At 45.9% G+C, this 20,756-nt stretch overlaps 1 protein-coding gene across 7 annotated transcripts in view; it reads right to left on the bottom strand.

Moving 5' to 3' along the window:
- The window catches only part of NF2 (NF2, moesin-ezrin-radixin like (MERLIN) tumor suppressor), a 76,256-nt gene extending 61,296 nt beyond the window's left edge, over positions 1-14,960 (bottom strand). For 4 of the 7 annotated variants that reach the window (XM_077307566.1, XM_077307565.1, XM_077307564.1 and 1 more), the window contains exons 1-2: positions 13,598-14,959; positions 911-1,036 (exon numbers count right to left, since the gene is read on the bottom strand). In XM_077307566.1, coding sequence (XP_077163681.1) covers positions 911-1,036; positions 13,598-13,711 — 240 coding nt within the window. In that variant the 5' untranslated portion in view covers positions 13,712-14,959. Of the gene's footprint in view, positions 1-910; positions 1,037-13,597 lie in introns of all 7 variants that reach the window. The other 3 variants (XR_013226152.1, XM_077307563.1, XM_077307568.1) reach the window with 2 other exon arrangements.
- Between the last annotated feature and the right edge of the window lie 5,796 nt (positions 14,961-20,756).

Here is a 20,756-nt window from a genome sequence, read left to right on the forward strand (position 1 = left end):
AGCCCCAACAATAAATCTAAGTAATGTGTACAATGCAGAGCTGGAGTATTTAAATGAGGGCAAGATTAAGCAGAGGAGGCAGCGAGAGACTAAAAACCCCAAAAGGAAAACAATTTGAATGAAGGGTCGTAAAGATGCAGTTCTAGCCATTACATTGTCAATTACATTAAGACCAATGTGACAGGACTGCTTTTAGGTTCAAAGTTGTACAGCCCAATAATACAGTCCTGCAAAACGGATGTATTTTGAAGGTTAGGGGGCTTCACTTGAATCCTACATCTGGAGTAAAGACTTGCGTAATTCCTTTTCAAAGGTGATCCTGGATCTGCGAAACTATGCATTTCAAAGTTGTTGGGTTTGTTTGTTTGTTTGTTTGCAGACTCAGATATTCTATTAGAAGGGATTTCCAAACAGAGGTCTGGGGGTGCGCAGGAATTCTGGAGGTGGTCCACAAGAGCTCTAAAGTGGTGCGGGATGGGAGGGATCCAGGATGTCTGCTCAGCTCCTACTCTTCTTTCTGGCTTACGTGAGACAGAGCCACCATAACAGAAGTAAAGGTGGAGGGGAGGGAGCAAAAGGAGCACTAAGGATGCGGGTAGTGATGTCACTTCTGGGGGTGTGGTCAGCTAATATCGTTTTCAAGGTTGCTCAAACACTGAACATTTATTTCAGGGGCTCCTCCACAGCCAAAAGGTTGAAAAAGGCTGTATTAGATCCTGTTCTTTCAGGAAATGCTTAGCCCAACTTGCTTGTGGCTCCTAGAAATCTCCTATTTAGGCACTAAGCAGCTTTGTATCTCTTACAATGATACATTACTGGGTGTTCTCAAGACCACCTGCTTAGCCGGTTTAGTCACTGGTGACCTCCCCCTACTCACACACATTTCCTGATGAGAAAGATATATTCCTACCTTCTTGTCCATCTTGAGCCAGGCCATCGTGTCCTTGATCATGTACTGCAGACCAAAGAACCAAGTTTCACGGAGGCCTAACGTCCGACAGACCAGATCAAATAAATCTTTTCCTTTCCATTTCACCTGCAAGACAGAAACAGAAGTAAATGAACTTGCCACCTCCAATTCTCAGACCTAGGTAGTTTCATGTTTGGACATGGCCTCGCTACTCAGCCAGGGGAAAAATGAAAACGTAAGTGTGAAGGCAGATGGGTGAAAAAAAAACTTGCTTGCACTATGAACGTTTGGACATTATCTCAGGGCTCCCACCCTGAGATCACTCCTCCCATCTATGAGGAACTCCAGGATGTTTCAGGCTGTTTTTTTTTTTTTTGGATTATTCTCACACGCACTCATTACCACTAGGCTAAAAGAAAGAATGAACAGCTGGAAAAAGAAGCTGAAGAATAGGAATTCATTAACAAATTTGTCCCCTTTTGGTCAAGAATCACCAGTGGGGGTCCATTTCCCAAAACGTGTCTCTTATTCTGTTCCATCAACCATCCTTTGATGCACCTGCAAATTTAGAGGTGATGCTCTGGCATTTTCAGACCACACCTCAGCTATAAGGATATACGTTTTGCATTTTAGTTTGCTTCCCTTAAGTTTCCCCTCCAGATTCAAAGCTGGCCATGTCTTGAGAGGAGGCACCACATGTAAGTGTTCTAAGTGTAAGGGACAGCAAAGGAAAAGAGCAGAGCCATTCATGGGGGAAAGTGGTCATTGAGGTATGGAAAAGACTAGGGCAACATGACCAATATGTCACTTTGAGGATAAAGAGTCCCAAAACCAGGTAACATTCACCAACAGTGTACGAGTTGTTCTTTTAGTTAAGTAACTGGAAGATGGTTTTCACGTGCCTGTCTTTGAACACTCTGTTTATGGGGGGAGGAGAGGGAGCTTTACAAAGGAGAAGCAAGGCAAAGCTGGCTCACTGAAAACAATTTAAGTTGCCATGTAATTTTTGAAACGCACCCTTTGCTCTGCCAAGTTCACTTCATTCCCCATTTAAAACCCTTTCACAGACACCCAGATCATTAGCTATATTTGTGCTCCGAATACTCACAGGTCCTACAGATTGTTCCTAGTCATATCAAAAGAAAAATACTGGTTTCCATTGGAAACTACGTAAGACCAACTTCATCTCATTGGCTCCATGTGAGCTTTGCAGGGTGACGCTCAAGTTGTCTTGGTAGAAAAACCCTTTTGTTTGCAGCACTTGTTTCAATGAAGCATCCAGCACAGATGTTTGATACAAGCAAGGAGTCCAACGAAGCTGCTATTTTATATCAGCTTTAATTTGGGCTGCTTCTACGCTGAAGTTTGGCCCTGATTTGTGTCTAAACTGGAGGGTGTTTTTGGAGCCACCAAATGACACCCCCCGAATACTTCTCCCACACTTTGCTGTGGTTTGGAAAAGAAGTAAAGGTGGAAGGGAGGGAGCAAAAGGAGCATTAAGAGTACGGGTAGTGATGTCACTTCTGGGGGTGTGGCCAGCTAACATCATTTCCAGGGTTGCTTGAAGACTGAAAATTTATTTCAGGGGCTCCTACATGGGCAAAAGGTCGGAAAAGGCTGTATTAGATCCTGCTTTTTCAGGAAATGCTTAGCCCAGCTTGCTTGTGGCTCTTAGAACTCTATTTAGGCACTGAGCATTTGCTATGGACAGAAAGATGGGTGTTCTTCCAGGTCCCATACACATGCCTCAGCTTAATTAAATTAAGCTTTATTCTTATGACCCGCCCTTCCCCATGTGGTCCAGAATAGGCAGCAAGTCTTAAACAATGAAAATATAATATACATCGTTAAAACAATGATATATAACAACTCAGGTTTTAAAACTTTTCCCGATCGAATTTTCAGGTCAGTAAGGAGGCTAGCAACTATTGATCTTATTCCCTAACGGCAACTATGGGGCCTGACAGAACAGAACTGCCTTGCAGAAGTGTTTAATGTCCCGGTGGGCCTTGATCGCCTTAGGAAGAGCACTCCACCAGGCTGTTCCAGGCTGTTTCCTTGGATTATTCGAATAAGCCGTCTTTGAAGCCAGTTTTACTTCTTTGGGGTCGGGGACCCTAAGCAGATTCCAGCTACTAGATCTTAAAGCTCTCTGCGGGACATAAGGGGAGAGACAGTCCGGTTAATACAAGGCTCCCAGACTGTTTAGGAATTTGAATGTAAGGATTGTGTCCATGAACCTGATTCATTCCCCAATCTGAGGCCAGTGCAGTTTGGAGAGCACAGGTGTATTACGTGCTCTCCACTGGTTCCTCGTAAGGACCCAAGCTGCTGCATTCTGGACCAGCTGGAGTTTCCAGAGCAGCCCCTGCGGAGAGCAAGTTACAGAAGTGTAATCCGGAGGTGACTTTTGTGTGGATCACATAATTGCTAGATCGGGCTCCGAGAGGCAAGGCATGAGCTTCTGTCCCAAGCAAATGACATTTGCGACCCGGGCCTCCTTAGACAAGGAGACGTCCAAGGTCACGCCCAAGCTCCTGGCCAAGGCAGAAGGTGTCAACTCAACCCCTTGGTTTTCCTTAGTGGCTGTTTCCATCCGCTGCTGCCACCAGAAGACTTTGTGGGGATTATTAATAAACATAACTGACATATTGATACAGCTTCAAGCTAAAGCGATATATCAAGTATCAGTTTCAAACTATAGGGAGATATGACCAAATATAATTGACATCTATTGACCCCTTTGGGGGTCGAACGGGTCATTTCACAGGGGTCACGGCTGGGCAAGCAGCTTGGCCGGAGGAGGTTGCCATCCACACAACAGCCTTGCGGGGTAGATCGAGATAGAGCGTTCCTCTGTCTGGAGCAGCGGAAAAGAGCAAGATTGGCATGGTGGGACAAGAGGCAGAACTGAACTGAGAAATCCTGGGGGGAAAAACAATGTATATACCATCATGAACAATGGATCTTCAAGCCATGGGTCAGTTTTGGTTTAATTTCTGTGAAAGAACACTTGCATCATTTTATGGTTGGGGGTCCCCACAACATGAGGAACTGTATTAAAGGGTCATGGCATTAGGAAGGTTGAGAACCACTGGTATAGGAAGATATTACCAAATATAATTGACCTATCAATAGGGCTTAAAACTGGAAGCTGACATATCTCTGTAGGGGGCATGGCAGGGCCAGCAACAAGGAAAGTACAGGGGAAACTACAGTGTGGGCATTCCATTGCAGCAAACAGAACACGGAAGATCATTTGTTCATGGATCCAACTCTCACTAAAACAAAGCTTTGTGCTTTGTTTTGTTTTGAAAAAGCTGAAGCAAGAAGGTCAATGCACTGAGGAGACTAAATCAAGCTTCCAGATAGGCAGCCATGTTAGTCTATTTCTGCAACAGAAAAACCTGCTCCTAAATACTATCATCTTTTAGATTACAACCCACTTCATCAGGTGCAAACGCAAGCCACCTTGGACTCTATCCACGAGGCAGAACACTCCAGGGACAGATGGCCCTTCTTCAAGAGCTCGAAGGCAGAAAATCTCTCCTCCCAGCCTGTCAGAATCTCTCATTTTTAGAATCACCTGCGCAACATCAGCATCAATATTAATGTTCACACATGGCAAAGACGGCTCTTATTCACTGCTACATTCATTCTCCAGATGTTATCACACAATGCCCTCTTGTGGCTACTTCTTGTTTTGAGGAGAGGTCAACTTCCATTAACTGCTGCGGGAGGTACAAGAAAAGAAATATTTTTCCCCCCACAGATTCGGGTACATTGAGCCAAAAAATGCTGGTATTTCCTGATATTCCCAAATTCCAATATTGCTATGGCATTTGGATTTCATAAACATTCAGGATTCCCAAGTTGTTGTTGTTGCTGTTTTTTTTTGGGGGGGGGGGGTCCATTATACTCTCTGGGGATCATTAAAGTCAATGGCAAATCTATCCCGGGGGTACTTTTTCAACTCTGTTACAGCCGAATGCACACCCCTACACAACTGCCAGTGCTCACAGACAAATACACAGTTATTCCAAGAAATTAGACCATGCACTTCTTCAAAGGTATATTTTTGAGCATATGGGTCACCTGACTTCCATGGCTAGAAATCCCATTTACCGAGCACCATATGCAAAAGTCGGGTCCCTGCCCCAAGGGGGTTTTCAGTACACATTTAGACCAGGGGAAAGCAAGCAACAGGGTGGAGGCAGGAGACGGCAAAGTCCAAACATCCCAGGTCTAGGTTGCGGCTACTGGGACTCTCTAACAATCAAGCAGTTCTGAAACTCCACAATACCCAGGCCAAGTCCTAGACATTGGTAGCGCCACAATTATTTTCTCAGCAAAATCAAGCAGTCAGTTGAACCACTGCAAGCCCTTATTGACAGAAACGTTGGCTCTGGTACATCTCCCATGCATTTCTATGAAGCCTGCACGGGGGATCATCCCAGGACCCCATGAATCAGACCTCTCAGGGTCCCCTTGCCAGATGAGCCGTCTGCCCCAAAGCAGGACTTCCTCTGTTTACACAAGGGAGCAGCTCAGTCATAAACGTGCTTTCCCTACCTCTTTGTTCACGGGCTCTCTTTAATCATCACGTTTTATCGTATTCTTCTTCCAAGGATGTTCTCTATCAGCGGTCCCCAACCCCCGGGCCGGGGACCAGTACCGGTTCGTAGGTCAATCGGTACCGGGCTGCGGCTCCTCCACCCCGTCTACTGCCTCGGGGGCTGCCCTGCCACTCTGCCGCCGGCTCACCTTTGGTGCTCTCCGGCGGCCGCCATGGCTGGGGCTCCTCCTCAGCGGGTGACAGGAAGTCAGGGGAGCTGGCGGGAAAGCAAGAGGAGCAGGGGCTCAAGCAGCGGCAACATCCCTCAGCAAAAGACTACCCCCCCCCCCGGGCTTCAATAAAATTGTCAAGCGTTGACCGGTCCCCGGTGATAAAAAGGTTGGGGACCCCTGTAGGCTCTATATGTCAGGGGTGGCCAAACTGAGGCTCTCCAAATGTCTACGGACTACAATTCCCATGAGCCCCTGCCAGCGTGCTGGCAGGGGCTCATGGGAATTGCAGTCCGTGGACATTTGGAGAGCCACAGTTTGGCCACTCATGCTATATGCAATCCATGACAATTCTGTGGGATGGGACGGGCCTGTGTGACCGGCCCAAGGTCACTTAGCGGAGTTTGCAGCTAGCAAGAACCCGAACTTGAGTCTCCCACGCACAAGCTTATGAGAGAAGCATTTAAGACACCGTTTCATTCCTCAGTCATTTGGAGAGGGGGAAAAAAGACGGCAAACATAGTTAGCGTGAGGTTATTTCCGACGGAGGGCTAAATTGCATCGCATGAAGCAGCAGCGGTTCGGCTGTGCATCTCCCCCCCCCCCCGACAATCTTTGCTGCAATTGTTTCAAAAGAGACTCATCCACTCACTACAGACGCGGCAAAGGAGATGCCTGCCGTCTGCCAACAAGGGGCTTTCATCCACAGATGCAAATCTGTACCCAGTGGAATCAATGTTTTCAAACTCCAGCTGCGTTTTAGACTACAAACGACACAGAGGCCCTCCCCAGCTGGAGTTCAAACCCGTCCACAGACTGCAAATGAAGGGCGGTGTTACATAAGACCGAGAAAAACCTACCGTAACACTCTCAAAACATTAAATAATGCATCAGCTTGTAAGATTGGGGGGGGGGGGCGGGAGAATCGGCTGGTGCACGGCAGGATGACTTCTAAGATTAGTTCAAAATACTGATTGTCAACATTTCATTGAGATGCACCTATGTTCTCCCACGGCTGCAATTTGGACCCTGTGCACAGAAGCTAGCACTTGCGTGGCTGTTGTTTATGCTCTTAAACTTTATGCCATAACTCGCAAGCACAGTAACACCAATTTAAGTACTGCTGGGAGAATCTGAAACTCCAAGACCGGGGGGGGGGGGGGGAGGTGTCAATAAATTTGACTATGAAAATCATATTAGTATTCTTTTTTAGAGATTCAACTAGCTGAACTATGATCATTTCTAATTCCAGTTATGTTTTGTTCCAACACACTGCCCAGCATTACACACACTGGTGGTTTACTAACAGCGCATTCAAATAACCGGCTCGCTTCTTTCTTTATAGGGTAAGTCAACGAGCCGTACCTTTTTCAACAATTTTTAACCCAAGTTGCATGAAGGACTCCAATGCATCCCAGACCACAGGGTTAACCCATTCGGGGAAATCTTTCTAAGATAACGGAAAGCATTCTGCCACAACATTCATTCAGGCATCAAAGTCAATGGAAAAGGGGAAATGCGTGCTGACTTTGTAACATGAAAAATATAATCATACAACAAAACAAAATCAGAGTCCAGTGGCACCTTTAAGACCAACAAAGATTTATTCAAGAAGTGAGCTTTCGAGTGCAAGCACTCTTCCTCTGAATTGACCATGTCACTTGCACTCGAAAGCTAACGCCCTGAATAAATCTTTGATGGTCTTAAACAGGGGTAGTCAAACTGCGGCCCTCCAGATGTCCATGGACTACAATTCCCAGGAGCCCCTGCCAGCGTTTGCTGGCAGGGGCTCCTGGGAATTGTAGTCCATGGACATCTGGAGGGCCGCAGTTTGACTACCCCTGGTCTTAAAGGTGCCACTGGACTCTCGTTTTGTTTTGTTGTGCTTCTTCAGACCAACACGGCTACACACTTGAAAGTATAATCGTGTGAGCCAGGCCCTAAACTCTTCTTCGAAATTTAAATGTTCATTCTATACAAGGCAGTGCGTCCACAGATTAACAGCATATTGCAGCTGCTTAATTTACCAGCAATAAAAATTTGGCAAGGGACAAAGGAAACACATGGAAGTAGTGCTCAGCCATTGCCTCAAAGCCCTGGTATATTCTGGCTATAGTTATCCTCTGCACATGCTCAGAAGCAGTCAGTTTTCCCAATCCAATCTGCACAAAGAGTCTTAATTACTACACAATTCGGAAGCCGAAACCTCCCAGTGTCCGACTTCTGCTTCTGAGACCACATCTACCCTTTTGCCTCACCCTGTCTGAACTATGCAATGTGCAGAGCACTGCACAGTTGTTTGGTACCAAGCAGCCAGTCTGTCACAGGGAAGGCCAGCATAGGTGTTAGCTGAAGGACATTCCTGATCTGCAATGTGATAATTCCTAGTTGAAATTAAACTTGCTCTAGTTGAGGAAGAGACCTGACTGCAAAAGGACAGGCGGAAACCAGAACAAAAGCAATATAGAACTCTATATTTTGACATCTGCGACCAGCACCTTGCAGGGCATTCCAAATCTGGTCGCAAAAATTCTGCCTTCTTTGTGATTCCCTCCACACTTCCCACCAGCAGCCACGCATCTCCTCAACCCTTTCTCTGTCCCTTCATAGAATCATAGAGTTGGAAGGGACCTCATGGGTCATCTAGTCCAACCCCCTACACTATGCAGGACACTCACAACCCTATCGCTCATCCACTGTAACCTGCCACCTCCTTGAGCCTTCACAGAATCAGCCTCTCCGTCAGATGGCTATCCAGCCTCTGTTTAAACATTTCCAAAGATGGAGAACCCACCACCTCCCAAGGAAGCCTGTTCCACTAAGAAACCACTCTGTCAGGAACTTTTTCCTGATTCTTAGACAGGATTTCTTTTGAATTAATTTCATCCCACTGGTTCTAGTCCGCCCCTCCAGGGCAAGAGAGAACAGCCACTGACTAAGCCCATATAATTTAGACCAGCCTTTTCCAACCATTTGTCCTTGGAGGAACCCCTGAAATATTTTTCAGGCTTAGAGGAACCCCGGAAGCAGTGACATGCCCCTTCAGAGAAGGGGTTGCGGGAGTAAGACGGGGGAGCCAGCCAACCAATCAATTGATATTTTATCATTTCCATGGTAGAGACTAGGCCTTGGGTGGAAGGGAAGGATGAAAAATGAATGTCATAGCATAATGCGTGCCACCATGATCCCAACTTCACACAGCCATAGTAACACAAGTGGCCTGCAGGAAAGTGAGAAGTAAGAAGAAGAAGAGTTGGTTCTTATATGCCACTTTTCTCTACCAGGAGTCTCAAAGCGGCTTACATTCTCCTTCCCTTTCCGCTCCCCACAACAGACACCCAGTGAGGTAGGTGAGGCTGAGAGAGCCCTGATATTACTGCTTGGTTAGAACAGTTCTATCAAGGCTGTGATGAGCCCAAGGTCAGCCAACTGGCTGCATACGGAGGAGCAGGGAATCAAACCCGGCTCGGCAAATTAGTAGCCGCCGTTCCCAACCGCTACACCACGCTGGCCTGTGCTACCATTCTTCATCCTTCAGAAGTCACGATAAGACTTAGGACAGAAACCTCTGATGGGTGGGTCACTGCCCTCTATAAGCAAAGGCCCGAAAGCAGAGTTCTTCCACTGCCAGAACCTAGAGCTATTGGCTGGAATGGTATAATAAAGCTACCTCCTCAAACCAAGAACTGCACTAGAGGCGTAGCCATCATTTAAATGCAGGGCTACCATCGCTCTGAAGCCGTCTGGGTGTAATGGGGCTTAGCGCACCCACACGCCTCCTCCCTTTCGATGCCCCTATTGAGCCAGCGGCAGGAGAATGAATGTCCTCTCGTAGGTGGCCCTGTCATATTCCATTAGCTTTATCTTCACGTAGTTTGTTAGATATATTTGCGAGTCTTAAGAGGAATACGTGGACAAACTCTCTTATAGACACAACTAAGTGCTGCGAGGCTGTTGTTTTGCCGGCCGGGGATTTATGATCTTTACTGAATGCGGAGCGCTTGTAATTTATCAGCACCAAATGTTTTAAGTAAACAGAAGCAAGCACTTAAAACTCAGCCAAACGGTGCGGAAAGGGGGGACGGGGATTGTGCATCCGGTTCTGGTGACGGGCCGCGATTGCGTCCTCTGTCCTGAGATGTCAGATTGGGGAGAACCTATTAATGGGGCATACATTATTTATTAACCTGCAACAGGAGTTACTTGAAATGGGCAGCCAGCCCAAGTATCGCTACGGTAATACAATTTATAGGCGTACGGTGTCCTTCCTACAAGTGACCCACAAGAGCTTCTCGGGCAATTACAGCTATGAAGCTGCAGCAAAATAGGAGCAGGGAAATAGGATGGCGTTTGTATAAAGAAGTGGGAACGACACAGAAGCTCGCTGGAGTGGGATGCAGAAGAAGGAGGGTTATATGCCGCTTTTCTCTTCTCGAAGAAGTCTCAAAGGGGCTTACAATCACCTTCCCTTCCCTCTCCCTACAACAGACACCCGGTGAGGGAGGGGAGGCTGAGAGAGCCCTGATATTCCTGCTTGGTCAGAACAGCTTTCTCAGAGCTGTGGCGAGCCCAAGGTCACTAATTACGGAAGTCTTCAGCATGGGTAAAGCAAGGCTGAGGACTTCCACGGCTCATCTGTTGCATCTGGGTGCAGCTAAATGTTCTGTTATATCAGGGGTAGTCAAACTGCGGCCCTCCAGATGTCCATGGACTACAATTCCCATGAGCCCCTGCCAGCATTCGCCCGGCGCAGTCAGGGCAGCCTCCCCAGTTCTAGCACCCGGTGCAGCTGCAATCCCCACCCCTGCCCCAATTTTAGTATCTCGGATAGAATTTCCTGGTTTCATGTCAAATTCAAAAGGAAATTATTATGTTGCTTTAGTGAACAGCTATAGGCAACTGCTAGTTAGCAAATACAGCCCCTGGACTATTTTGAATTTGACACCTCTGGTCTAACAATGCTCCACTTCTTGGACATTACAATACAAATGTTTGTTATAATTATAAAGCTCAAGTTTATTAATAGCTGCAGTTTTATTGTGAAGCATCAGCACCCCAGAAGGATCAGTTTATGTGACAATGTACACTTCTCTCGTGCAATTATCATTCTAAAGAAGCATGTGGCATCCCCAAAATACAGACTAGAGTAGACCATTCCTCCTCCTCCTTACCGTCTATTCCCCCCCCCCCCACCCAGTATATAGTTGAAGATGAAAAGGGGACTAAGGAAAGTAGAAGACTCTTTCATTTTCCTTCCTTTAATCACTTGAAGGAATCGAATGGAAGAACTTTTATTCTTTCTTTTATTCTTTGTGTGACTTAAGTAAAGGTCACCTGATCCTACAGTGGGCCAAAAAAGGAAAGCTTTTGGTTCACTTTGTGCCAGGTAAATATATCTGTGGCGAACAGGTATCTATCGGCTACAAAGGAAGATAACAAATTCCAGAGCCTGAAGCTGGCAGTGAACTAGTAATAAGATAGAAGGTGAGCCTTGACCAATTTGCCAGTAGAAAATCGTTCCACGTTATTGCTGCTGGTAAAGCTTCTCCGCTCGCTTTTAACTCAAGACCTACAAAAGCACACACTGACAAGAGTATTAAAGGTCATGAAATCAGCTGGGATGGCCAGTGGCATCTCTGCAGAACGGAAATGCGGAGCTCAAAATTCACAGACAAGACAGAAGGACTCCAAACGCCGTTTCACAAATCAACAGGAACATTCAGCTGGAACCTCACACAAAGACTTCATTTCCAAAACATACTTCCAGCTGGACTAGAAGGGACTGATCCAGGGTATGTCTACTCAGAAGTAATTTCCACTGCATTTGATGAAACTGGACTGCAATCTATCAACCAAGCTGAACAATGTAGGAGTTGCATCTGGGTTAAACAAAACAAAATCAGAGTCCAGTGGCACCTTTAAGACCAACGAAGATTTATTCAAGGTGTGAGCTTTCGAGTGCAAGCACTCTTCCTCAGACTAAGAACTGAGCATCATGACAGTGGGAATATATAACCAAAATGTAATCCTGTTAAATTAAATTACTATATATATGCTTACCATATATGCTTACCATATATATTCCCACTGTTTATATTCCCACTGTCATTATGGTCAATTCATAGTCTGAGGAAGAGTGCTTGCACTCGAAAGCTCATGCCTTTAATAAATCTTGGTTGGTCTTAAAGGTGCCACTGGACTCCGATTTTGTTTTGTTGTGCTGCTTCAGACCAACACATGAATCTTCCTTTTGGCATGCAAAAGATTGCAGCCTCAGAATGGCAAGCAAATGGATGAAAGATTCCTAAAAGCTTTGATATGAAGACTGGCAGAAACTATTTGCTGTAAAAAAAGAAGGAGAAGGAGAAGAAGAAGGTAACGAGGAAACGTGACCTTGACGGATCAAAATCTTGCAGGCTTAAAATGTCCTTTGTTCCTTTACAAACATCAGGAGGAAACAGTGTCTTCACACTCCCTTCAAATGTACTTTGATCCTTCCATGCCCACTCCATCCAGGTATAAAATTATAACAGTATTTCCTTGCACTGATAATCTTATTTAGATGTCTATTACTTATCACGAGTAATAGACAGGGCCAAAAGAAAGGGCTGTGGCATGATCCCACTTTCAAAGCAAGCTTTTAAGTAAGGTGCTTTGATGCGACAGAAGAACATGTATGCATAATTATATGAGACTGCATGTATTTATATTGTTAATAAAATGCTGTTCTGATTTGGCAAAATCCGTATTAACATCTCCTTTTTGAAAAAAGCTATAGAATGTTACAAGGGGCAACAAGCATTCTTCCCTTGTTAGTGGCAAGAGCCTTCTGTGATTCAGGGACATCCTCATGTTAACTGACCCAGATGAAGGCACGCATCCTGCTTAGGAGCTGAACTTGCTTGTTCACTTTAACTATGACCAGCGATGCCATGCTGATCGAGTGACCTGTCGCATGATGCCACTTGATTGCTTAATATCTGTCTACGGTAGAATGTGGCCATAAGGAAGAAGAGTTGGGTTTTATATGCCGCTTTTCTCTACCCGAAGAAGTTTCAAGGCAGCTTACAGTGACCTTCCCTTTCCTCTCTCCACAACAGACACCCTGTGAGGTGGGTGAGACTGAGAAAGCCATGATATTAATGAAGAAGAAGAGTTGGTTCTTATAATATACCACTTTTCTCTACCTGAAGGAGTCTCAAAGTGGCCTTCCCTTTCCTCTCCCCACCACAGTTGGATGAATTCAGGTTGTCTGTTTTTAATTTACTCTTAATTTTCCTTTCCCCAGTGCACCAGTCTGTCAGGCTAGCTACCACATCATAAACATCTCTAGTGCAAGGAGAACAGGGTGGGAAAGGGCACCTGTTTCAACCCTGCTTTCCAGGAATCAGACCTCATTAAAATCAATTACGCTCAAGTCCTAGGTCATCCATCAATAGGTCATCCATCAAAGCATCCAGCTAGATTAATGCTCACAACTGTTCCAGTTAAAACTGTTCCTGAATAGTTTTATACCTTTAATTGCTATCTACCTTCTTCTGACTCTCATCTACTAAATGGTCCAGTTCATACCCTTTACATCTCGTACATAAAAAATCTTTTAACCTATAACACTTCTTGCTGTTAAGCAATTTGCAGTTTTAAAAAGAGGTTTGGGAGATGGATGATTTGCAGAGGCCATTTCTCAGTTCACAATGTTCCCTTTTTGAAATGGCTTTTCTTGAAAATACAGACATTAAAAACCATATGCAAAGCCTTTGAAGGGCAGGATACAAACCTGACAGATAAACCAATAGAAGAAAAGGAGCCACAAGTTCAGTGACATGCGTTTGTGAGTGGCCCATGGTTTGAGAGAGCAAACACATTAATAAATTGACTCCGGAGCAACAAACCAGCCATTACCTCACAGTTGAACTCCATCTCTGCGTCCATGGTCATAATCCGCACCGTGAAGGTTTTCGGCTGCTTTCTCTTCAGAGAGCTGAAACTCATCCGAGATGCTATGGCACCAGCCATGGCAAGAGGCCTGGGGAACCAACTAAGCTAAGAAGGGCACAGCCCAAGCCTTGCTGTGCTACAGAGAAAGAGGCTGCAATAAGCAGCAGCCAAGCAAGAGGAACCTAGGATGCCAGCTTGGCCCCTTCCGGCCTTCTGCGGAGGAATGCACTGAGGACTAGCACCCTTTGCATGCCTCTGAGACGCTGTTTTCAGCCTGATATTTTTATCTGCAACGATAGGAAGCTGTTCGGGTGTTAAAGGGTATCAAAATGCTGCCCCTTTGGAAGTGACAGCTCCACATAAAACTGTGCAGAGCAGAGTTGGGCCAAAACACTCTCCCTGCTCGTTATAGACCTTCCTCAGTACCTTGATGGGGAAACCACCTAAACACACAAGAGGATGCTAAGCCCCCAGCTGCCACGCTCTCACAGATACTGAAAAGCCCTTAATTTGGCACAACTTTGATTCAAGAGCGGCCAGCGAGGACTCTCCGTTTTATGGGGTGGAGCAGAAAGGCATTAAGGACTATATCTCACGGCCGGATTATTATTATCATTTCCAGAGGATACCGATTTACTCTTGGCATGCTGGGCCTTGGACCCCAGAGCCAGACAACAGCCTGCAGGAGAGCAGCAACAGCAAAGCGCCACAATGGAGAAACGCGCGCGAGGGGAGCATGCACAAAGCCAGCAGAGAACAGAAGGCTTGGGGTGCCTTTTGCACAAGCACAAAAGCCAGAGGTGGCCCCCCAGACCAAAGGCTGCCTGCAAGGGGCAAAGAAGAACCCAAGTGCTTTGGACTTCAGTGTTGGTGCATGGGGGGGGGGGGGAATACTCTAGCAAGCCAGAAGAAAGGGGGTGTTTTTTTGGGGGGGAGGGCCCTGAGAACCCCTGGCCGGCTCCTGAACCTGGGGGCAAGGAAGTGGGCTGGGGGGGGGGGGGAGTGTGCCTGTCTATGCAAAGGAAGGGGGAGCCAAGACGACAATCAGGCGACAGTGGGGGGGGGGAGGTGAATGCCTGCTGCAACCTGGAGAGAAGGGCCGGGGTCGCCACTTATTGATCAGGAGAGAAGGATAAGAGGGGGGGGTCTCTATAGAGGCAGCCTGGGGGGGGGCGACTCTTCGTTCTGGGCGCGAGGGGGAACGGGCAGGCCTCGACTCCGGAGAGCGGCGCCTCTACTCTGCGGCCCCCTCCCCGGCTGAGAAACTGCCCCTCACCTCGGCCATGACCGCCTAACCTGCCACTCCCGGACGCTCTTTCCTCATTGGCTCACGGGCGCCGCCGGGGGCGGGTCTCGCCGGTTTAACCCCGCCTCTGGCGCATAGAGGTAAGGGAGAAGCGCGGTTCTAAGGATGGACACGTCTGGTTTTCGACGTGAAGTGCCACCTTATGAGGGTTAAAAAGTCTCAGGTCTTTAAGTTGGTTTAAAGGTTTTGCCGCCTCGGGCACTTTTTTGTTTGCCACTGAAAGTCAAGTCGAGTTGTCCCTTTTTAAAGTCGCCATTATCCACGCAGGCGTGGTCAGTGGGGAGCCGGAAGTGCTAGAGAGATGTTTGCTCAGTTTTCTTCTTTAGGACCGAGGTCGGGAATTCCTCCACGCGCGCCTCTCATTGGCCCCCGCCGTCGCCACTCTCTCCCAGCGAGTCTTTCTTCGGCCGAGCTGCTGACCATAGAGTACAAATAGAGCGGCTCCCGCCTTTCCGCCAGCGAAAAGGGTTGGGTGGCAGAAAGAGAACATGAGGACGGACTTGGAGGGGAAGGCTTGCGCGCCCACTAGTGGAGGATTTGCGAACGTCTCGACATCGATTGCGACTGGCGCAAATGCCAGAAAAACTAAAACTGACTAGATTACAAAAAGTCTGAGTGCTTGCACTCGAAAGCTCACGCCCTGAATAAATCTTGGTTGGTCTCAAAGGTGCTCCTGGAGTCTGATTTTAGATTACAAAAAGGGACCCTATGTCTAGTAAAACAAAAACACACACAAAAACCCAACAGAGTATCCTGGTGGCATCAGAGGCTAAGAAAGTTTTCAGATTTCTCTATTTATTTAATTTTTAGCCCACCTTCCTTCTTATACTCCGGGCGGGTTACATGTATGTCTCTAGGCAGGGAAATATAACTGGTATTTGTTGTTCATTCTGGTTTTTGTGTGGAGTGTAACCATTTTGTGACCTCGGTTCATAAAAAGCTAGTGTCACTGAATATGAGTAGAACAAATTTTGAGACCAGTGTTACCTTTAAAACTGACAAAAGTTTTATTCAAGGTATTGAATAAAGGTATTGAATAAAACTGGGTTGGTCTGAAAGGTGCGCTGGACTCGAAATTTGATCTGCTTCAGACAGAACAGCCACCCACTTGAATCTGTCGTCACTGAATACTAGTGCCAGCTGTGTGTAATCTCTACACCAGAATTTTACACAATGTCCTGAAGAGTCTTCCTTTTCCTGTTTTGTTTTTTTTTTTAAGGCGGGTTTGGAATTATCGTAAAATCCAGGCTGAAGAAGAATTCGGGAGAACTCAAGAACGTACACCGTTATAAGGATTGGCCCAAATAAAAGATATATATGGTTTGTGTTCTGGGCTTTTGGATTTTCACTTGGTCCCCCTTTTATTTCAGTCCAGCTTTTTAAAACCCTAAACAACCACCACTAGCTCAAGGAGCTTTCTAAAAGGGAAAATACTTGACCAACAATTCATGCCTCTAAACATGATGGTCATGACTGAGATATTTCTCCTCCAGGATTGTGATTCCAAAATTATGCCACTCTAGCAGCATCTAACAACTTTCTCTGCAATGTATTTCTCTCTGATTTCCAGCTCCTGGGTACCATGCCTAACAAAGCACATTTAGGTTCATTTGATACTTTCACTCTTAATATTTCTTCTAACAATTTAAACATTATTTTCCCAGAATATTTCTACTACCAGGCAAGCCCACCAAAGATAAAGCAAGCCATTTTTCCTATTACATTTTCAGCTCCCCTTCGAGATGGCCTTCCCCATTTTTCTCAGGGAGACAGGCATACCTTACACAATCTTTAATTACCGTCCAACTTTCACAAGGTTTTGTGAATAGCTTTAAGTCACTCAGGTGTGTGCAAAATATTAATTTTACAAATAGGCCCAGAACGTTCTGCATACAAGTCACGGGGAGAATGTGTTGAGATTCCCTGCAGAATCAATCCACTGATTTTCCTGGCTTGTCTATAGCTCTTTCATCTATCACCTGCTAATGGGGCACTTTATTGAAAGTTAGAAAACATGTTGCTCCAGACGCCTCTAAAGTGGCACTCTGTCCTCCAAACTGTCATCTTGGGTTGTTTAAAAATCCAACAGAGAGGCAAAGGGATTAAAGGCCCCCATAAGTCACTTCACCAGCCTGGCCATCAGAATCGAAGCCTCAGCCAAACAAACGCTCGTAAAATTTTAATCAGAGCTTAATTGTTGCTAAACAAAGAGAGCCCAGGAGATTGGTCACCTGCCCTGGAAGGCTGGCTTCTTAATGAATGAGCTAGAGCAAATAGATAGAAAAGACTTTCCCATAATACTAGAACACAGAAGTTCCAATGAAGTTGGTAGACAATAGACAAAAAGGAGTGCTTCTTCATTCAGCAGGTAATTAAGTTGTGAGATTCATTGCTAAAGGATGTTCTGGCAGGATGGCTCTGCAGAGCCGCCTGAAACTTAACCCCTTGAAGATGGAGTCCCGTGTCTGGGGAAGAAAGGACCGGAAGAGAAAGCATGCCTTCCCTGCCTTGATGGAATGCAACAGACAGCTTCATGCACTGTCAAGAGCCTGGGGGTGACCATTGAGGCCTCCTTATCAATGCAGGTCACAAATGTAGTTCACCAGGCTTTTTACTATCTGCATCAGAGACCTATCTGGCCTAGCCATAGTGACCCATGTAACAGTCACCTCCAGGCCGGATTACTGTAATTCGCTCTATGCAGGGCTACGTATGGCCCTGATCCAGAGATTACAGCTGGTCCCCCAAGGCAACTGGTATGCCATTGTGTGGAACAGGATGCTGGACCAGAATGGTCTCATTCAGTAGGCTTCTTAATGCTAACCCTGAGCAGTCATCACATGCTTTTCCTCAGATATCCTTGCCTATAAATTAGAAAAGAAGAAGAGTTGGTTCTTATATGCTGCTTTTCTCTATCCAAAGGAGTCTCAAAGCAGCTTACATTCCCCTTCCCTTTCCTCTCCCCACACCAGACACCCTGTGAGGGAGGTGAGGCTGAGAGAGCCCTGGTATTACTACTCTGTCAGAACAGCTCTATCAGGGCTGTGGGTGAGGCTGAGAGAGCTCTGATATTACTGTTCAGTCAGAACAGCTTTTTCAGTGCTGTGGCGAACCCAAGGTCACTAAACTGGCTGCATGTTGAAGAACACAGAATCAAACCTAGCTCGCCAGATTACAAGTCCGCACTCCTATCCACTACACCAAGCTGGTTCACATCACTATATATTTTTATTTTCAAATGGTCACGCACCTACATCTAAAGCCTGATCTGGACAGCCTGACCTGGACATAAAGAAACTGTCATATAATAAGTCAAATTGTGGATCATTTCCTGGAGAAAAAAATGGCCATAAATCATTCATTCATTCATTCATTCATTCATTCATTCATTCAGAATTTTGTTTTAATTGCACCCCTCTAGGAACATGCGTACAGCAATTTACTTAATAAAAAAAATAATAAACATGAAAAGTTATTAATTGAAGTCTAGTATTTTAAAAACCAGTGCAACATAATAAACTATAAAAACATAAATTGAGGCTTCACTGGTGGTTGTTTACCTTCATGACATGAAAACCTTCCACTGCCCATTTCCATGCGCTAAGCTTTAAAAGGGACAGGGCATTTTCTCCAGGCCTGCTGGCAACACTAATATCATACATCTTTATGTGATGCAATGCCCCAGACTAAGAACCAGAGTTGCAGGTAAGTGGCTGCTAGGTCAGTTTTTTTGCCTACCCCCTAACCATGAAGAATGCAGGAGAAGAAGAAGAAGAAGAGTTTTCTTATATGCCACTTTTCCCTACCCGAAGGAGGCTCAAAGCAGCTTACAGTCGCCTTCCCATTCCTCTCCCCACAACAGACACCCTGTGGGGTGGGTAAGGCTGAGAGAGCGTTGATATCACTGCTCGGTCAGAACAGCTTTATCAGTGCCGTGGCCAGCCCAAGGTCACCCAGCTGGTTGCATGTGGGAGAGTGCAGAATCGAACCCGGCATGCCAGATTAGAAGTCCACACTCCTAACCACTACACCAAACTGGCTGGAGAGTTAACCTTGCTTTGTTTTTTGTTTTTTTAAACCATGCATCTTTGCTCTTCTGGACTACAACATTCTGTGGCCTGGCACCAAACCAAACATACGATATTAAGCATTATTACAATCATGGACTGTCTCTGTGCCAAAGTGAATCATCTTAAAAGGTAACCTCTAAAGGGAAAATATGACTTTGTACTTCTCATTTCCCCTGCTTTATGGGAGACATAAAGACAGAATGATAACTGTCCTTAAAAACCTTTTACCGCCACCTCTTTTTCAGTATCAGAAGGATCTTACAGAGCTGTAGACCATGGGTAGTCAACCTGCGGTCTTCCAGATATTCATGGACTACAGTTCCCATGAGCCCCTGCCAGCGTTTCCTGGCAGGGGCTCATGGGAATTGTAGTCCGTGAACATCTGGAAGACCACAATCTCATTATCCTAACAGGTCAGCTTATCCTACTCAAGCTCTAACCTGGATAGCCCAGGTTCTATTAGATCTTGGAAGCTAAGCAGGGTCAACCCTAGTATTTGAATGGGAGACCTCCAAGGATTTGGATGGAGCCCCTCCAAGGGACTCTACGAGCCTGACGGAGCTGTCAAAGTTCCGCTGGGCCTGTAAAACAGAGCACTTCTGTCAGGTCTTCAGCTGAGGTTGGGTTTGTTAAGATCAAATGGGCCCCCTCAAGCTACGCTATTCCATCTGACGAACCCCTTTGTTGGAGGTTATGCAGAGGCTGCAGGATTTTGCCTTCTACTATCTTGTGTTGGAGATATTTATAGTTTCAAGGTTTTAAAGGGGATTTTATGGGGTTTTATGGGGTGTTGTGATGTGATCCGCCTTGAGTCCAAGGGGGAAGGTGGGCTATAAATTGGATTAATTAATTAATTAATTATGAGGAAGTAGGCAACGGAAAGCCACTTCCGAATGGTCCACTGCTTGGCTGCCAGGCAATCCTCCAGTCCCTGGGCTATATACTCCACGCAACCTACAATAAATAAATAACCCCACTCATGTCTATTCAGTGAGGATTACTCCCAATAAAGCTTTTCATGGGGACACTAAAAGCTGAGAGCCATAAATACCACTGAGTTCAACAGACTCTCAGATAAGAGGAAACACAGCATCACAGCCTTAATCAAGAGGAGTGCTAGTCAAGTAAAGTTAAGGCCCGTTTTAATTAGTAAGGCTAATAACACTCTTTTTTTTAAAAATTACTTTGGATCTGCTAGGTCATTATTGGTATTTGAAATGGTAGGGAGTAGCCCCATCTGGGAAGTCAAGCAGGGTTGTGTTTTGAAGGATGGGGGAGCATCAACGAAGACTGGAGGAAGTCTAGACAATATATACATATATGTGTCACTATTTATTGGGGGGGGAGAGACAAGAAGAGTTGGTTTTATATGCCACTTTTCTCTACTAGGAGTCTTGAAGCGGTTTACACTCGCCTTCCCTTTCCTCTCCCCACAGCAGACATCCTGTGAGGTAGGGGAGGCTGAGAGAGCCCTGATATTACTACTCGGTCAGAACAGCTCTTTGAACCCCCTAAAATGAGTTCTCAAAGCAGCCAACAACAATTTAAAACAGAAGCACTAGTGGAAAAAATAAGATTTGTAAGGTCTGACGAAGTACAGGCACAATAGTGTATTGAGCAGGTAGCTTCTTCTCCTCCGGACAGGGAAGTTAATAGCTGGATTTCAGTTGTCAACATTCTGCAAACGCAGGCAAGCCCTAGAGACAAGCATCAGTCTTTGCAGGATCAGACTCCTCCATCTTCCTGG

This window comes from Paroedura picta, chromosome 13 (assembly GCF_049243985.1).
Source record: "Paroedura picta isolate Pp20150507F chromosome 13, Ppicta_v3.0, whole genome shotgun sequence".
NCBI classification, from domain to species: Eukaryota; Metazoa; Chordata; class Lepidosauria; order Squamata; family Gekkonidae; genus Paroedura; species Paroedura picta.